Source organism: Capra hircus, chromosome 11 (assembly GCF_001704415.2).
Source record: "Capra hircus breed San Clemente chromosome 11, ASM170441v1, whole genome shotgun sequence".
In the NCBI taxonomy this organism is placed as follows: domain Eukaryota; kingdom Metazoa; phylum Chordata; class Mammalia; order Artiodactyla; family Bovidae; genus Capra; species Capra hircus.
Genome location: NC_030818.1, coordinates 68,695,776 through 68,710,042, shown reverse-complemented (window position 1 = coordinate 68,710,042; position 14,267 = coordinate 68,695,776). Strand labels below are relative to the sequence as shown.

The 14,267-nt window shown below is 50.9% G+C and overlaps 1 protein-coding gene across 1 annotated transcript in view; it reads right to left on the bottom strand.

Annotated features, from left to right (window-relative positions):
- GALNT14 (polypeptide N-acetylgalactosaminyltransferase 14) overlaps nt 1-14,267 on the bottom strand; it is a 219,930-nt gene that overhangs the window by 17,684 nt on the left and 187,979 nt on the right. Inside the window, exons 9-10 of the mRNA XM_018055469.1 lie at nt 12,597-12,700; nt 1,832-1,958 (exon numbers count right to left, since the gene is read on the bottom strand). Coding sequence (XP_017910958.1) covers nt 1,832-1,958; nt 12,597-12,700 — 231 coding nt within the window. The remainder of the gene's footprint in view (nt 1-1,831; nt 1,959-12,596; nt 12,701-14,267) is intronic.

The following is a 14,267-nucleotide window of genomic DNA, read 5'->3' as shown; positions in this document are numbered from 1 at the left end:
AGAAAAAGAGAAAAAAAGCCAGGAGGAATCTCGTGTGCTCCTTTGGTGCCAATACAAGAGGGGAGAGTGTTGACCATCTCATCTCTGGTCATCTGTGGGCTCCTGTTCTAGAACTCTCCCTGTCAGCAAAGGGCGCAGCTCTCCAAGGGGGAAGCCAGTCACGCACGAGATTTGCACAAGCATGTGATTAGCTTAGCGCAGGTGTAAAGAATGAAGTAACCAAGCCATCTTGATCAAATGTTTGCCAGGACTCTGAAGTTTTATTTATTTATTTTTCAATTAGCTATCTGCAGTGAGTCTGACCCCAAAGGTCACAGAAAAAGAGACAGACATGGAGGATGTTGTCACTCAGCTATCCGGGACACCAGGGTACCCGGAAGAGAAGACACGGGAAAACAATCAGAAGCCCGAGCAGCACCTCCCAAGGCTTGAGTGCATGGACTCGGGGGTGTCACCAAGAGGGCATGGCCTGCCCTTCAAGCCCGCGGACCTGAAGGAGTTTTGCACACACAGTCCAGCTCTTGGTGCACTGAAGACAGCTCCTTGCCAGCTCCCTCCACTGGCCTAACCATCAGCACACTGGACACTGCCGAGACCACACTGCCCCAAGTTTCCCCTCAACTCCACTGGTGGCAAGCAGGGCCCAGTCTCAAATGCAAAGAACTTTCTAGACCTCGAGGCTTTGCCCCGCACTCCCCGGCTGGCCCCCACTCCACATCATAGCCCCTTGACTTTCCTACACCAGGCATCCCAGCTCATCTTTCCCTGTCAAGACCCCAGGCAGCCCTGCCTTTGTTCCAGTCCCTGCTAAGGGGGTTCTCATGACCCTAACCTGCCCAGCATAAGGTCAGCTTTCTCACTGGTCAAGCCTACAGCTCCCCTACACCTGTCCACACCCACACCTGTCCACACGTGCGAGTAACTGAGGAGGAGAGAACCCAGAAGAAAACACTGCAGGGGAAGAAAAACCCTCAAAGAGGAGCTCTGCTCCCCCTCCCTGGACCAAATGAGGGGCAAAGGGCGAAGGAGGAATAAATGGGGAGTGAGGGGGTCAAGTGACAAGAGGACTGGAGAGGAGAGGAGAAGAAGCTGGAGGAGAAGACGAGCAGCAAGAGAAAAGGAGGACAGAGGCATTTCTAAAGAAGAGGAAACAAGCTGAAGAAATCATGAAAAGGAGGCGGGTGTATGGAGGGAGCGAGGAAGCAAGAATAGGCAAGTGGGAGTCGCTGGGTCACTGAGACCCTATGACCTTCGTCCTGTCCCTGGGCAGCAAGTGGCGAGCCCCAAGAAAGGAGCCCAGGGCCTCAGGGACTACGCCAGTCTGGCCGTTTCTGTGCACCCGCGAGGCCCTGGAGCGGTCATCTGGGCTGTATCTATTTGTGCTTCCCCATTCCCGAATCTTCCCCAAGCGCCTTTCCCCTGGTGACCCAGCCTGAAGGTGATCCCTGCAGGGGATCTTCTAGAACTCAGGGGCAAAAGTGGCTGCCCTCCTCCTGCCCCAAAGAACACAAAATACCCAGAGCCCTGAGCCCTGCAGGAGGGTGCTGCCCAGTGACTCGAAGCCCCGAGGCCACAGGCAGGGCCTTGCCAAGCCTGGGAGAAGTCAAGGGTGGAGAAAGGCTTCAAGGCCTCCAGCCTGGACCTGGATGGGCAGGCCTGACCTCTCTCGCCCAGGCTGTGGCCCAGCAAGCATAACATGCAACCCCTGTCCATTCACGACACCCGGGCAGCCGAACCTACCAGAGAACCTGGGAGAGCAACAGCCTATCACCAGAAAAGCCCATGGCCATGCCACCCCCGGGGAATCCGAACCCCCGCAACACACACTCACTTTATATATGTGTTGGCGTTGCCATCTGGGAAAACATACGGGTGCTTCTTCCGGAAGACATGGCCCACTCGGCTGCAGGGGATGATCTCCAGGCTGCCCCCGCACATCCACACCCTGAAGGAGATTTCTGCAAGACAGTGACGCCCCCTTCACTGCTCTGCCTCCTAGACTGAGCAGCACAGGCCGGCAGCACCGAGACACCAGGCGCCGGGGAATCCCAGGTCCCAGAGCGAGGGGAGGGCTGCCAGTAGCCTGCCTGGGGCGCCGACTCCACAGCCAGACTGTGTGCTCCACGGGCCTGCTACCTCGGTTTCCCTGCCCACCAGGAGGATGCTAATAACTCACACCTGGGAGGGTGGTTTGCCTTAACAAGGAAACTGGCAGACACAGGGGAACACATGGAGGGCTGTGCCTGCGCCTTTGGAACACTCTCAGGGGCCAGCGGGGTGGGGGCCTCTGTGTGATGCTTTGGCCTGGAACAGAGGAGCCCAGGGACTGAGAGAACTGCTTTTGAGTATATGGAAGGTTTCAGGGTGGAAGATGGATTAGACGAGCTCCTATGACCCTAGAAGGTCAGAACCAGGACCAAGGAGAAAGACTTTTCCATTAGAGACTCTGGGAGAATTTTCTGCTGGTCAAGGTGCAGATAGAAGGGGTTGTCATGGAGTTAGCGCATTTCCCACTCAGACAGGCTGGCAAGCCACATGGCCAGGATGGGACAGACAAGACCAGTTCCCAGGAGGCACCTGGACAAGGTGTCAATGCCGAGAGGCCATTCTATCTCCTGCAAGGACATCTGAATCATAGCCCGGAGAAGGAAGTCTGAGCCATAGCCAAGAGCTGTGAACAACCATAGAAAGTGCTGGAAGCCTCGAAGCTGTTGCTGGGTGCTCGCCTGGGTAGGGGTTTGCACACAAACCCATTTCCCCGGTTGGCTGCTGAGGCAGGGACCTCGGGGAGGGCGGTGAGGTAGAGTCAGCAGAGGTGGGTGGGCTGAGACCATGCTGGCCGGTGCCCTTCTCCCTCCAAGCTGCTTCCCGCAGGCTTAGGGCAGCGGTCCTGCCCGAGAAGGAAGCGGTGCTATACCAGGGTGGTGGGGGCGGACCCCCTCACTGCCATTGTTCGAATGCTATGAGGGCGTTCCATTACTGCTTATAACTTTTCTACAGATGGGGCACCCCTTTACTGACTGCAGCCAGTGCAGCTGCCCCCTGCACCCCACTGGATATGCCATGAGTGGGAAGAGCCAGTTTCACATCTGGAATGCCTGCCTGGGCCACGCTTCTATAGTCAAGCTGAAGAAAGAGGAGTTTGCTTCAGGAAGCACTCAGGCTGGCGGGCGACTGCCTCCGGAAACAGACTGGTGTGCACGGGCAGGGACCAAGGATGTGGGTATTCTACCACTGCCCACCACATCTGATGGGCCCTGCCCCTCCGCACCTTGAGCCCCACCTTCCTGGATTTCCTTACCATGGGGTCCTCTCCTTCAGCCTCTGTCCCTCCCACATCCTGCTGTCTTTCTCCCTTCTTTTCAACCCTGCAAGCAAGGGCTCGGACACAAACTCTTCATCCTGATCCTCACCTGCTCTCTCACCCTCTCCCTGTCCCCTCCTGACTCCTGTCTTGTGTCCCTGGGAAAGTTGCAGGCCACGCTTCCTCGATACCTGTCTCTACCTGCCCAGCAGGATAGAGCTCATTCCCAGCTTGCTCAGATTTCCCTCAGAGCGGGGGCAACATGGACACGAGGGTGAGGAAGGGACTTCTCAAGACTGCTGACAAATGATGGCAAGAACATATGGTGGGGAGAGACGGGAATAACTTGGCCCTGAGTCTGCAGAAATCCACTAGCCCCGTCCCTGGGGAAACCTACCTGACCTAGTTGAGGCTGGGCTTCTTCACCTGTCAAATGAAGATCATAAAAGTACACCACAGGATTGCTGTTGGTATCATTAAAGTAGAACTTCGAGAGTAAATGTGAAAACTCTTAAGTGCAATGGAAAGCTCAGTGACACAAAACACTCCTCTTTAAGTCTCTTTAAGACATGGATGCCAATGACATCACCTGCCTGTGTCCACTTTCAACTTCCTAGACAGTTTACAGCTTCCTGCTTCTGCCACAGGAGACGCTTGAAATCTGTGGACCTAACACTGGAGATTTTGACTCCCCACAGAAGTCATTGATATATGGTAACCTGGCGTTTGGCTGGGGCACTGGTGGAATCGTGGGCCCCAACCTAGTGTTTGCGGGAGATGATGAATGAGCTTAGCTGATGGCCAACATCCAGCTCTCCACCTTGTAGTAATGCTTGGAGGGGCGGGAGGGCTCAGTGCAGCGAACTGTGATGGTATGTGTGTGAATTTAGTCCCCAGGGCTAAGATCTACTGGACTCCAATCAACTCCTCTCCAGGATCTCAAGACAGGGTTCGCTCTAGCTCCCAGAAAGGAAAACCCTCACACCCCTCAGAAGTTGAGATAGAGGCCTTGCTTATGGATATAACCTGTGAATTTTGCGCAAGCTTTCTTCCAAAAATATGCATACGTTTCTGTGGTCGCTTCCTTACTTGCATTCAAATGAAACATATGTCCCTCCTCATTTGCAAAATGAATCCCTCCAACCTATGCAGTCTCCACACCCTCAGCTCCGACTAAACCTGTTTCCCTGTGCTTCCTTCACCCACCATTTTGCTTTTCTCTGAATCGATTGCCCCCCCCCTTCTCCTCTGCCACCATCATGCAGAAATCCCCATCTCAGAAAGTACTGACCCCTGACCCTGGTCCTTCTCTACCTTCCATCTGGGCTCCTGGCATTCTCCACCTCAAGGCTCTGGGTCTGAGTGCCTTGCTGTCCCTGCTTCCTTATCTGGCCCAACCTTCCCTTGATGCTGAGGACTCATTCCCATTCTGCCAGCCCAGCTCTCCTCCGGCCTCCAGGACCAACTCCCATGGCTGCCTGTGGCTCTGTCCAGATGCACCGGATGCCCTGAGATGCAGTACATCTTCTACCCATCAGCTTCCTCTCGTAGCCCCCTGCAGTCTGCCTCCTCTCCTCCACCTCTAAAACCATCATCCCTGCTTGTTTTCCTGTGTCTGTGCTTGGAAACATCTCAGTTCTGCAGACACAAGCCACGGGAAGAAAGGACCCCTTCATTTACTCCTGGGCTGGGCTTTGCTGGGTCCTCTTCCAGGTAGTAACTTATGAGCTGTCCCAACAAGCCCACTCGTGGTTGTGGATGTTAGTTTTCAAAGCAGAAGCAGTCCTGATGGGCAGCTAGCATTCAAAGCGCATCTCCCCAGGTCCAAAACTCCTGCCCCTGCCCTGATCCCACCTCCCTCAGTGTGAACACCCACCATCAGCCAATATTGCTGCAGGCACAAAGATACTGACTTCAGGGCACTCACGGATGAACGAGAGAGGCCAATCTATAACCAGCTGTCCCATTTCTACCTCATCTACTCCTTCATCCACTCCTGACAGTTGCCTGTCTTACCTCTCCTTCTGGTTAACTGATGTCCCCAGAGCCTGCAGCCTGAGATGCAGTAAGATCGTTTCTGCTCTGGAGTCCAGAATGTCGTAACCAAGATGACCTGAGCAGCGTGCCTTGCTGTACTGCGGCCAGAGTCAAGGCAGTCTGAGTGAGGAAGCTTGACGTGTTCAGAGAGGTGTGAGGATGTTTGGGTACCACAATGTGAAGTATTTAAGACCGAGGACATCCCTCTAGTTATCCTACGAATATCTACACCACAACTGCAGGATAACGCTGTGCATCCTCCCAGGACTGGGAGCCAGGCCCAGTGACTCACAGGTTTATGCCGAAGCCTCTGGGAAAGCCTTGTAATTCCAAAGCCCCAGGCAGTTGGGGCCATAGACCGAGGCATAAAGCAGCGGGCTCCCCAGGTACAGCCCTGATCCTCCACTTGTCAGCAGCTCCTGCAAAGTCATCACTTTCTCATGTGAAGGAGCAAAAAGACAGTGTAGGGAGTTTGGGGGAGGAGGTGGTTCTTGCTGAGTCAGCACCCGCATACCCCAATGACAAATGTCATGCAGACCTAAATCCGCTCTGAATTCCGGGCGGGGAGATGTGTAGTTATTCCATCCACACTGGGGGTGCTTACCTTATTTTCTTTAAACTTCAGATTAATATTTGGGAAGAAACTGCCCTCCTCACCCTCTCTCTGTTCTCAGCTCTTCCCTTCTATCTCCACATCGACCGATCTGTAGCTTTATCAGTACTCATAGAACCCCAACCCTTTGCCAGAACCAATGTCCACCTGACAAGCCGTGATGGTGGACAGGAGTTCAGGCGAGAGGAGACAGCTCCCTCCCCCAGAATCACACCAAATCCTCTGCCACTTGTCAGCCATACAGGTCAAGGCTAGAATTTCCTCTGATAGCCTGGTTTCTGGACAAAGGCAAAGGGAGCATTAGACCCGGCTCTACTTGAGGCATAAGCCTATATTGAGTGGAGCCTCACGAACTGTACACAGATATCTTTTAATCTAACAGCATCAGCCACTTAGCACTGGACAAGGTGAAATCTTGTGAGGACAAAGGGACTGGGGTGGATAGTGATGAGCAGAAGGAGACAGTCGCTCATAAGTCCACAGAGACAAATGCGATGACAAAGATTTTCCTTTCAAGAAATCTTTACGTTCTTTGGGCCACTTGGCCAGAAACCTCTGTTTTTAATTTTTAATGAGTCCACAGACTTGAGTAGAAGCAATCTTATTGAGCCACAAACGATAGGCTTGAACCTGAGAGCAAAACTGTGCTTCACATCATCGGGGACAGCCAGGGCTGCAGCCAGGCTCCCAACTTCTGAGGTGTAAGCACAGGCTCACCACGGTCACCACGAGCCGTCCAGCGAATGTCACGGCACACACCCTTTACGTCTCCACCATGCCTCTGGAAATGGGTGGTCTTAAGGGACCGCACCTGGGCCTGGGGCTTGGCAAGCAGCCCCATCTGGGGGGAAAGATGACTTTTCATCAGACCTGGATGCTTGTCTCAGGTGAGGCCACTTCTCTTCTCTTGAGCCCCTGAACCTGGAAAGGGTGAGGCTGAAGAGAAAGCGGGAGGGATCCGCTGTCGCTGCGGGTCTGACAGGGCGCTCCTCTGACAAGCCTGCTCACTCAGTCCAGAGAGGAGGCAGGCGGCCCTGGGAGCTTAATGGTTTCCACTGCTGCCCTAACAAATTACCATACTAGCCTGGGGGGGCGGGGAGGGCAGGGGTTGGGCGGGCCCTCTGCTGAGGGTCTCTCAAGGCCAAAATCAGCAGGATCGGGCTCCTGTCTGGGGGCTCTGAGGCTTTCCAGTTCACTCAGCTTGTTTGCAGAACCCAGCTGCTCACAGCTGTAGGACTGAGGTCCTCTCTTCCTCCTTGGCTGTAGGTCAGGAGCCCCCTTCTTCCTTCCACGTGGTCCCTTCCCGTCATACCTGGACAGTCCTTCCCAGGCTGTGAATCTCTCAACTGCTTCTGCTCCATCTCCTCTCTCTCCAGGCAAATAAAGTTCTCTGCGTTAAATGGCTCACCTGATTAGACTGGGTGCCCCCGGATAATCCGGGCTGCTGTCCTAGCTTAGGACGCAGTAGACATCTGCAAACTCAGTGAGGGAAAGTAACTTTCCCAGGGACACACAGCCAGAGATGACCACAGGATTCACAAGTAGGCCTGTCTGACTGCACAGCCCATGTTGACACACACGTGACCCTCCAAGCCTGACACAGCCTAATGTCCCTGACTACATTCTGGGGATGGGGGAGGTGGTGGCAGCGGCTCCTCTCTGGGACCCACCTCGTCTCTCTTTCCTCGGTATTGTCTGTTGTATCTGCTACACTTTGGAAGCCACCCACTTCCATTTTAAATCCAGAAATCCCATATTCTCCCCTCATATATGTACCAAGGCCTTCACTTTGGAAATGTACACCTCTTCCCACCATGCACGCACACACACACACATATATGCACAGAGACATACATGTATACACACATGCATGTGCATACACACACACACACACACACATATTTCTACTGGGCAATAGGTTCCTTTCATCTCTAAAGACCAAAAGCTAAAGTGAGTAGATGTATTAGATATTTTTCATGCATCCTGTGTTATGCAAATCAGAGTTTAAACACCCAATATTAATGCAAAACAACTTCTGGGGGAGGAAAAGGCTAAAAGCCACATTTCCCTAAAGCCTGCTTCTATGTTGAACTGCAGATGTAATTATCAACACTCTTCAGTTCCTCTTAGAAACGCTTTGTGGGAATAATGGCACCAGGGTCGGGCTGCTTGAGTGCATAGCAGGGTTGGCATTCAAGTGGCTGCTGAGGTCGCTCCCAAACGATGAAAGTGAGATGGGCGGGTGAGGCAGCACGCCACTGAGGATGGTCCCAGTCACCGTGGCCGGAGCCTTGTCCAGTGGTCTCATGGGCCTTTGTGCTGTGAAATCAAATCAATGCAACAAAAGCAACCACACCCGGAATACACAGAAATTTCATGTCTTGGGAAAGAAGAGATATCTCTTCCTGCTGTTATTCCCCACAAAATGAGATATATGGATCAAAGGAACAGAATGGAGAGCCCAGAAATAAACCCACACACCTATGGTCAATTAATCCTCAACAAAGGAGGCAAGAATATACAATGGAGAAAAGATAGTTTCTTCAGTAAGTGGTGTTGGGAAAGCTGGACAGCAGCATGCAGATCAATGAAGTTAGAACACATCATACACAAAAATAAACTCAAAATGGCTTAAGGACTTAAGTATAACACATAGCACCATAAAACTCCTAGAAGAGAACATAGGCAAAACATTCTCTGCTATAAATAGTACCAATGTTTTCTTAGGTCAGTCTCCCAAGGCAAAAGAAATACAAGCAAATATAAACAAATGGAACCTAAGCAAACTTATAAACTTTTGCACAGCAAAGGAAATCACAAACAAAATGAAAACACAACTTGTGAACTGAGAAAAAGTATTTGCAAACAATGTAACCAACAAGGGCTTAATTTCCAAAATATACAAAAAGCTCATATAACTTGATATATTAAAAAAAAAACACTCAATCAAAAAAGGGGCAGAAGACCTAAACAGACATTTCTCCAAAGAAGGCATACAGATGGCCAGCAGGCACATGAAAAGATACTCAATATCACTAATAATTAGAGAAATGCAAATCAAAACTACAGTGAGGTACCACCTCACACTGGTCAGAAAGGTTATCATCACAAAGTCTATAAATAAAAATGCTGAAGAAGGTGTGGGGAAAAGGAAACCCTCCTACACTGCTGGTAGGATTGCAAGTAGGTGTAGCCACTATGGAAAACAGTATTAAAAAACTAATAGAGCTACTATATGATCTAGCAATCCCACTTCTGGACATATATCCAGGAAAGATGGAAGACTCTAATTTGAAAAGATCCCTGCACTCCATGTTCACAGCAGCGCTATTCACAATATTCAAGACATGAAAACAAAGTAAATGCCATCAACAGACAAACGGACAAAGAAGACGTGGCGCATATATGTATATACATCTATATATAGATAGAGATAGATAGATATATATACACATAATGGAATATTACTAAGCCATAAAAATAGAATGAAATAATGCCATTTTTGCAGCATGAATGGATCTACCGATTAACATACTAAATGAAATGTCAGACAGCAAAAGACAAATATCATATGACCACATATCATAGATGTGGAATCTAAGAAAACTATACAAATGAACTTATTTACAAAACAGAAACTGATTCACAAACATAGAAAACAAACTTATGGTTAACAAAGGGGAAAGTGGAGGGTGGGGGAAGGATAAATTAGGAATTTGAGATTAATATCTATACATGACCATATATGAAATAGATAGCCAAAAAGGACCTACCATATAACACAGGGAACTATATTCAATATCTTACAGTAAGCTATAATGGAAAAGAATCTGAAAAAGAATCTATAGGTCTACGTATAACTGAACCACTTTGCTGTATACCTAAAACTAACACAGTATTGTAAATGAACTATACTTCAATTTTTCTTAAAAATAAAAAAAAAAAGCATTGCTTTTTCTGGCATGTAAAATGCTCTTAAAAAAAAATGTCCAGAAATGACTTTCAAAGTGCTAGGAGCTGGCTCTAACAAATGGAATGTTGGAATTGGAGAAAACAATATTTCCTGTGATAGCTGTCTGCAGGGTTCTTTTTTTTTTTTGTGGTTTAAAACATTTTGTGATGATTATAAAATGTCTCTCCCACATCTCCCCTGAAGTCTCTCTCTACTTTCTTGTTCCAACCAACACTTGTTAATGCCAGGCCACTGGGAAGCCAACTAGAGGGGATCACCCTGGATGTGAGTAGATGTGTGCCAACATTGCTATAAAGAGATGGTACTGGTGGCTGGGGCTTCCCAGGTGGCACTAGTAGTAAAGAATCTGTCTGCGAGGGCAGGAGACATAAGGGATGCAGGTTCCATCCCTGGGTTGAGAAGATCCCCTGGAGGAGGGCATGGCAATCCACCCCAGTATTCTTGCCTGGAGATTCCCATGGACAGAAGAATCTGGTGGGCTACAGTCCATAGCGTCACACAGAGTCAGACATGGCTGAAGCGACTTAGCGCAGACGCAGCGGTAGGTTGGACCAGAATGTGACATCATTGAAAATAACATGCTGCCTGCATCTACACACGGCTGCCATGGTAAGGAAGGACCACACACACTTTGTGAGGGTCCACAGGGCAGAACAAGGCCCAACAGATGGAAGCGGGGCTTTGGTTTGACCTAGAAGATTTACTAACAATTCAACACAAACATTCTCAATGACAGAACTTGCCAGATTATGAAGCAGCAAGCACATCATCATAAGCAGCATTCGAGCGGACACTGGATGACTGCTATCTAGCAAAAGAGCTGTAGAAAGGATTCCGTGAATGGGAAGAAAGGCTAGAGCACACCACGAAGAATCATGAGAGGTACTGTGAACATCAGGACATCTGATGGGCTCTGTTCAGAGAGAGAAAGATCTCGTCCCCTTTGAGAACACCAAGGGTGTACCTGGCTCCAAGTTCTCCTGGGCTGATGCAGGGAGATCCCACCTCAAACTCTACTCCAAAGACCCTCATGGGATCCCAGGACTGAGTCCCAGGCAGGATATTTGGTTTGTAGGAGCTGGGATTTTCTTCTTTGTTTGTGGAGTTTCCAATCTGGCCCCCATATGGCAGAAGACGGATTTTTCTGATGGATTTCTCTACACGGCCCGGTTTGGGAGAACAGATGCAGTTGGTCAGGCCAACAGCCATAGATTTCCGGGAAATGACTCTTGGTGACTGAGGAAGAAAGCCATAAAGCAGCCTGGAGGCAGGGATGGGAGAAAACAATGGCAGAGGACAATGCCTGGCATTACCACTGAATGCCAGGACGAGCCCCATGGGTCATCCTCCTGGCTCACACCCCTGGCCGGGGGGTGACTGTGCCAAACACGCTCCCCGGTGTCCAGAGAGCAGGAAGCCCTGACATCCCAGACTCCTACTCTTCCTCTCCTCTGGTTTATTCATCAAATAGTTACTGAAACCTCCTTCACAGAAGGCACTGTACGGAGCTTGCCAAGAACAAACACACCAAGTCTGTACAGCTTACAAACAGACCTGCCTTGTACAGCTTACATACTGGTCATCTCTTAGGTCCCACCTGCTGGAGGGAAGGAACAGTAACTAACACGGACTGTGTCCATATGGTGCCTGGAGCTTTTACAGACGTACCTGCATGGATTTCCACAACAACCCCCACGCACCCGTGTGTTACACTTCTAACACATGAGGAAACTGGAGGGTCAGTCAGTGTCATCAGCAAGACAGAATGGGCCTCTGACTACTTTTTCCTGTATCTGTATATGGCAGCCCTATGCCACTGTGGCCACAACTGGCCATCCATTTGCACAGTTCTAGAGCCTGGAACCCTGCTCCTCCATCCCCTTCACTTTGCATCACTTTGCAAGAAAAGGTAAGGGCAAGTTGCCTCCAGAGCTTCTGTAGCAGTCACCCAGTTCTTATTGTTCAGTCGCTCAGTCCTGTCTGATGTTTTGTGACCCCATGGATTGCAGCACGTCAGGCTTCCCTGTCCTTCACTAACCCCTGGAACTTGCTCAAACTCATGTCCATTGAGTAAGTGATGCCAACCATCTCATCCTCTGTCGCCTTCTCACCCTCAATCTTTCCCAGCATCTGGGTCTTTTCCAATTGTTGGCTCTTCGCATCAGATGGCCAAAGTATTGGAGCTTCAGCTTCTGCATCAGTCCGTCCAGTGAATATTCAGACCCTCCTCATTAACCCAGGCTATACCCCTAGAGCAGCCAACAGATGTGATCCAGATGTTAGTGGCAGTGCTTTCAATCTTCCTCATACTTTTATCCCCAGTCTCCTTCCAACTCTAAATTTCCAAAGTTCAGCACTCCTAGCTCAGGTCTGCCCCCAGCCCACCCTCGGACTTGGCGCTCTTCCTTGGTCCTTCTGGCGTTTGCATCTCAACTTCCCCCTAAGGGTCCTCTGGGCATGTTTCCCTGGTCCTCAGCGTCCATGTGGCCCCATGGAAAAACAATCTCCTTTCCTCCCCACTTCCAGCAACCACTCCTCTGATGCCCCACCTGGTCTTCCCCCAAAGGAGTGACCTGCTGCTCCTCTCCCTGGCCCTCATCACAGGCCCAGGTGATCCAAGGACACGGAGACCCCTGGCCAGGCCCCAAGATGCAGAACCAGAGACTCACCAAAGTTCTCCCCGCCCCAGATGTCCATGTCTGTGTCGTATTTCCCCAGGTAGTAGAACCAGGATTTGTCCATCACAAAGAGCCCTCCAGCTATGATGGGAGTCCTATGCAGTCGGAAGGAAAAGAGAGAGGGTCAGTCAAGGGAGAGGGACCACGGTCATGTTCTTCTGCCCTTTCAGTCCTGACGCTGAGGCCATATTCTTCCTGTTTCTGCTCTTCTTCAGAAAGACCCACACATGGTCCACTTACCCCAAACAAGAACACAGTCTGGGACTCTTCCCATTGACTGTAAATCTATTGACCCTGCAGACAGGCTAATTCGTTCATCTGCACACCTCCTGTGGGGGGGGGGGGGTTCCGAATTTGCTCAGTCCAGCCTTCCCTGCCTCTCTCACAGGCCCTGCCCAGCGGGGATCTCCTGGGAGCCCCACAACAGAGGGCAGGGACTGTGGGCCACTGACTGGGCACAGAAGACGGGCTGGGGCAGCAGTGTAAATGGCACATCTGTTTCTTGAGACTGGTCTCTCTCCCCTCCCACCCCTTTCCCCTTCTGTTACAGGTTGAATTATGTGCCCTGAAAAAATGTGTTGGGACCTTAACCCCCAGTGGGCTTCCCAGGTAGCGAAAGTGGTAAAGAACTCGCCTGCCAATGCAGGAGATGCGGGTTCAATCCCTGGGTCAGGAAGATCCCCCTGGACCCCAGGAGGAAAGCATGGCAACCTACTCCAGTATTCTTGCCTGGAGAATTCCATGGACAGAGGAACCTGGTGGGCTATACAGTCCACAAGGTCGCAAAGAGTCAGACATGCCTGGAGCGACTTAGTGTGGATGCAACCCCCAATACCTCAGAATGTGACCTTTTTTGGAGAAAAGGTCTTCACAGAGGTGATAAAGCTAAAATGAGGTCATGGGGCTGGTCCCAATCCAATAGGACTGGTGTCCTTAAAAAAGGAGATACTCAGCTGCAGAGACAGACATGCACAGAAAGAAGATGAGGTGAGGAGACACAGAGAGGAAGTGGCCCTCTGCAAGGCCAGGATGGGGTCCGGCATGGCCCTCAGGAGGACGTCACCCTGCTGACACCTCAAACTTGGACTTCTGGTCTCCAGAACTCAAGATAGCACATTTCTATGGTTTAAGCCATGCAGCCTGTGGCGCCCTGCTGCAGCAGCCTTCATCTTCATTCTCTTTCCTTGGTGGCCCCTCCCCACCTCCCCTTTCCTTGACTGCTGAGAGAAATTCCAAAGAAGCTACTTGGAAAGGAAAGGGCTGCAGAATCCAGTCAAACAACCCAAGGAACACAAGGACGGGTATCTGGGCTGGGGGTGGAGGGCGAGCCCCTGGGACTAGGCCCCTCATTCAGCGGGTCCAGACAGAGAAGGGAGCTTCATGTCAAACAGTCAGTTGATACGGAGCAGGTCAGAAGCTCGGCCTCCCGATGCCATGACATCCTACTGTCCTCTGACGACTGGAAACACTTGTCCTCTGATGAGCAGAGGCATTCCCACAGGAAGAGAACCGGCCCCGAGAACCCCACCCCGGGGACAGAGAAGGGAAACCAGGGCCACCCTGTCCTTGCCTCGGCCTACTGTACATCAGGTGACTCTGGGAGTGTGGCGAGTCCGCGGGGCACCGCTGCGCTGCATGGCCCTCAGGATGATCAGAAGGCTC